The sequence below is a fragment of the Marmota marmota genome, unplaced genomic scaffold (genome assembly GCF_001458135.2).
Source record: "Marmota marmota marmota unplaced genomic scaffold, marMar, whole genome shotgun sequence".
Lineage (NCBI taxonomy): Eukaryota > Metazoa > Chordata > Mammalia > Rodentia > Sciuridae > Marmota > Marmota marmota.
The window spans coordinates 65,906,770-65,910,925 of record NW_026000174.1 but is presented as its reverse complement, the minus strand read 5'-3'; the positions used below and the strand labels follow the sequence as shown (position 1 = coordinate 65,910,925).

At 46.2% G+C, this 4,156-nt stretch overlaps 1 protein-coding gene across 1 annotated transcript in view; it reads right to left on the bottom strand.

Annotated features, from left to right (window-relative positions):
- Positions 1-7: 7 nt before the first annotated feature.
- The window catches only part of LOC107135945 (phospholipase A and acyltransferase 2-like), an 11,249-nt gene continuing 7,100 nt past the window's right edge, over positions 8-4,156 (bottom strand). Inside the window, exon 3 of the mRNA XM_048788239.1 lies at positions 8-1,184. Within this exon, the coding sequence (XP_048644196.1) occupies positions 640-1,184 (545 nt within the window). The 3' untranslated portion in view covers positions 8-639. The remainder of the gene's footprint in view (positions 1,185-4,156) is intronic.

The window sequence follows — 4,156 nt, the reverse complement described above, 5'->3', positions numbered from 1 at the left end:
AAAAAAAAAAAAAAAAAAAAAAAAGAAAAACCCAAAGCCCAAACACAGAAAACAACCCAACCCAACAGAGAGGCCTCCTGAAACAATGTGAGCTGGTGTCATGGTGACGGGCATTAACACCTTCAATGTGAGCTGAAAAACTGTCAGGTTTTCACTAGAAAAATTGTCTGATTTCATTGACAGTTTTAAAATAACACTGGGCTTAGCTATTTGAATTATGTAGAAGACATTTTTCACACACTCAATAAGCTAGTTGTGTAACTCCAAGGTTGTCAAGAAAATTTGGAATGAAATCATGGATGCAAATTGCAAAAAATACATCATCTGTAAATATTTTACATTTATGATTTTTGAACTGTTTGTTACCTAAAAATGTATAATGTAATATTTCATAGTTTTGGTTTTTTTTTGTGTGTGGTGTTGGCAATAGAACTCGGGATCTCATGCACACCAGCAAGTGCCCTGCCACTGAGCTACAGCTCCAGTACTTCAAGTTCTTTTAAACCAAGACTTGTTACCCAATGTCCCATTGGTCAAATCTTGCCTGTCACCTATTTCTACAAAAGTAAATAAATGTAAACAATCAAGCTCTATTGGAACACAGCCTCGCCTGTTGGTTTACAGAGTCTATGGCTGCTCTCAGGCTACAGAGTGACCCTGACAGAGTAAGGAGAGGGACCAGCTGGCCCACAAAAGCTGAAGTGTTTCCTGTTGACCTTGTGCAGGAAAAATGGGCCCAACATGACCAGGGTCCCCTTTTCCTGGACCCCACTGCTCTCTCTGCCAGCTTCCCTGACCCCCGATCAAGGGCAATGTCCAAGTCAGGTTGCACTGCCAGCCCTCAGCAGGTTCCCAGCCCCTGTCAGCTGGGGAATGGTCTGGTACCAGGGAAGGGGACACAGGCTGAGGGCACACCTGGTCACTGAGGGGAACTCCGTAGCGCAGCTTGTTCACAAAGTGCTCACAGTTGTTGTTGGTCAATGAATAGGGCACGTAGGTCCCCACCATTTTCTCTGCCTGCTGGACAATTTTGTCAGGTGGCAGTGGCTCATACTTGTTATCGTTCTTGTTATTGACCCGGTACTTGTCTCCTCCAGCCACCACCGACAGCAGCTCCTTCTTCACTATGGCTCTGTTACCCAGGACGGAACCCAAGCCGTTCACGCTAGGTCCTGCCGCTTCACCTGTGGAAACAGTGGACTCAGGCCAGGGCAAGGCTATAGAGGCCTCACTGCAAATTGGGACAGAAGTGATTTTCAGAAAGTTTTGTTCCCCTCCCCTGGACAGCGTCCTCCCCCAGCGCTCATTCCCAGCTGGAGCAGTGCTGTAAGCAGCCCTCCACCCAGGGGTGGCTCAGGACGGCTGCAATATTTTCACTGCCTCCCCTCTACCTCGGAAATCTTAATGTCCTGGGGCCTGACTTGGGCATGGACATTTACTCTATTATTAATTCCTTTCATATAGGAGATTCTGGAGTCCAGTGTTGAAGGAATCAGAACTAAAATGAGAAAGTGAAAATGATACCTTCAAATATGCTCTTAAGAAACTCACTGGAACCATAGTTGAAATCAGTGGAAACTCTGTGAGTACATGGAGTGTTTGTGTAGTAGCAGACCAATACTCAGGGCATGTCTGCAGAAGGAATCAATCATATTTAATTGGGGGTATAAATTGTGGAAATTTCTATCAAATTGGTAAGAATGTGTTATACTTTTACCCTGGTTTAAAGCCCAGTCATTCAACCTAGCATCGTGCCAATGCCAAGGTGCCAAGAATAATCATGGTATTCATAAAAAAACACTTGGTGGTAGGTAATGGGATCTACCTGCAAACACGCACACTTTCTCTCTGTCTCTTTCACATTGGATTATTCATTATTTGTGGTAAAAAGATACACAAAGATTTCCAATCTAAGGGAGCTGTATGCTGCAGCCTGGGATATCTGCATAAAATATTCCTCCATAATTGAATTTTTCAAGAATTTCCAAAGCTGATCATGAAGAGAAACTGGGTATTACTATTTTTTTTTAGCATGCTCCTTATTTAAGTGGAAATCTCTGAACTAGAAAACACCATGACCAATATTTCTACAAGGCCTGAAAAAGGTTCTAACAACACATTAAATTCTCTTTTGTATAAATAAATTTAATTTTAGTTTTATGTGGATACAATATCTTTATTTTACATTTATGTGTTGCTGAGAATCGAACCCAGTGCCTCATGCATGGTAGGAGAGCACTCTACCACTGAGCACCACCCCAGCCCCTCACTAAATTCTCTTTAGGCAGCCTGACATAGAAGATTAGCTTCAAACCTCCACAGGAAAAAGGTTTTCAATAGTCTAACTGCTCCACAGGAAGGAACTGAAGTTCTCACTGTGGAAAATGCTGCTTCTAAGACAATGAACGTGGGGTGGTAACCTGGTCCCTGAAAGATCTAAAGGATGGATCCAGGTACTTCATGGGACAAAGCAGACCTGATCAGGAGACATGCCTCCCAAATCAACTGCTTATGTCTGGGCTCCTGGAGACCTGGCTTTGGAAGGTTCCCAAGCACCTAGTATTCTTCTTCACCAGTTGCACTAACAACATTCTGTACATGTGGTGTACTCTCAAGGGAGGTGAAGTTTGTTAGAAGACACGCCCTTACAGATGACCTCTATGAGCACTAAGACACCAAAACTACATTCACATAACCCTGTGAAGGATCTGCTAAGTCCTTGTTTACCATCTACGAGGTCCCCTGAAGGACAAACATTTGGTGACCAAGAGTAATCTTGGGGATTTTTAAACAGATATGGAAATGAGGCCACAGACTGAATGTAGCCCCAAACCCCATAACTAGGCATGGTGTGGAGGCACCTTCCGGTATTCTCAGACACCCCGGAGGCTGAGGCAGGAGGAGGTCACACTGTGGCCAGCTTAGGTAACTCAGTGAGAGTCTGACTGAAAATAAAATTTTAAAAGGGCTGGGGTATAGCTCATGGTTAGAGCACCCTGGGTTCAATCCCCAGGGCTTCATCCAAACAAAAAAACCAACAAGAACAAAGGGCCCACCTCATGCAGCCCTAACTGGACACTGTCCTGATTTCCCCAGAGCCAGCTCTAACCCAGACAGGCCTCCCTCTCCGGCTGTGAGCAGGACCTTGCTGCTGTCCCAGGGGTTAGACACCAACCAGGGAGCACCCGCAGCAGCACAGCCTAAGGAGGGCAGGTTCCTAGTGGCCAGGCTCAGGGACAAATGCACTCCCTCAATGACGCTTTAACAGCTGAGTGTGAGCACTGCTGTGAGCTGAGCTCTTTGTCATTTTCTGTTCAAAGTCTCTGAGTTTGTGAGCTGCTGTAGGTGCCACAGAAGGTCTCAATGTCTCTCACTCGACTGACTTCCTTATGTGCACACAGGTGCATGTCCACACCACTCTACTAGTGACTTGAAGGACTGGACAGTGTTCCTCTGTGTGCAGGTGAGTGGAGTTTCCAGCATGTCCGCGTGTCCCTTAAAGCCATGATGCTGGGACAGAGAGGGAGGAGGCCCACACCTGGCCAGGCCCTGCACCAGGCTCTCCCTGCCCTCCTTCATTTCTCTCCCTCACGGCCTGGGAGACAGGAATCCCTATCCCTGCTCTTCTGATGTAGAGCTCAACTGACTGAGGTGAAGACACAAGCTCAGGTCACACAGTCAGGAGGCAGAGGAGCAGGATTCCAGACTGGCCCTGGGGAGGTTGGAGCCCCACACCTGTCCATTGCTCTCTGCAGTCAGGTATAAACTCTAGGAAGCATTAATTCCTTCTATTATTGTTTGACCTTGCAGAACTCTATATACACAGTGTACTGAACATTTGGAGAGATGCTATTAGCCAAAGAGGTTCACATGGGACTGAACTCCACTGTAGAATGAAAAAAATGGTCACTATTCTCTCCCTGAGCTCACTGATAAGTAGGACTAGCAGTAGATACTGCCAGAGGGAAGGAGCATGATTCCTTCAGTAAATGCTGACTGAGTGCCTGCTGTGCCAGCCAGTATGAGGACCAGCACATAACTGTGGCTGTGCTCATACTCTTGATCTCAGCCCTTGTGTTCAATAGAGAAACCAGGCTTACTTGGTGGAGCCAGATGGACCACATAGCCATTTCCCACATAGATGGCCCAGTGCTGA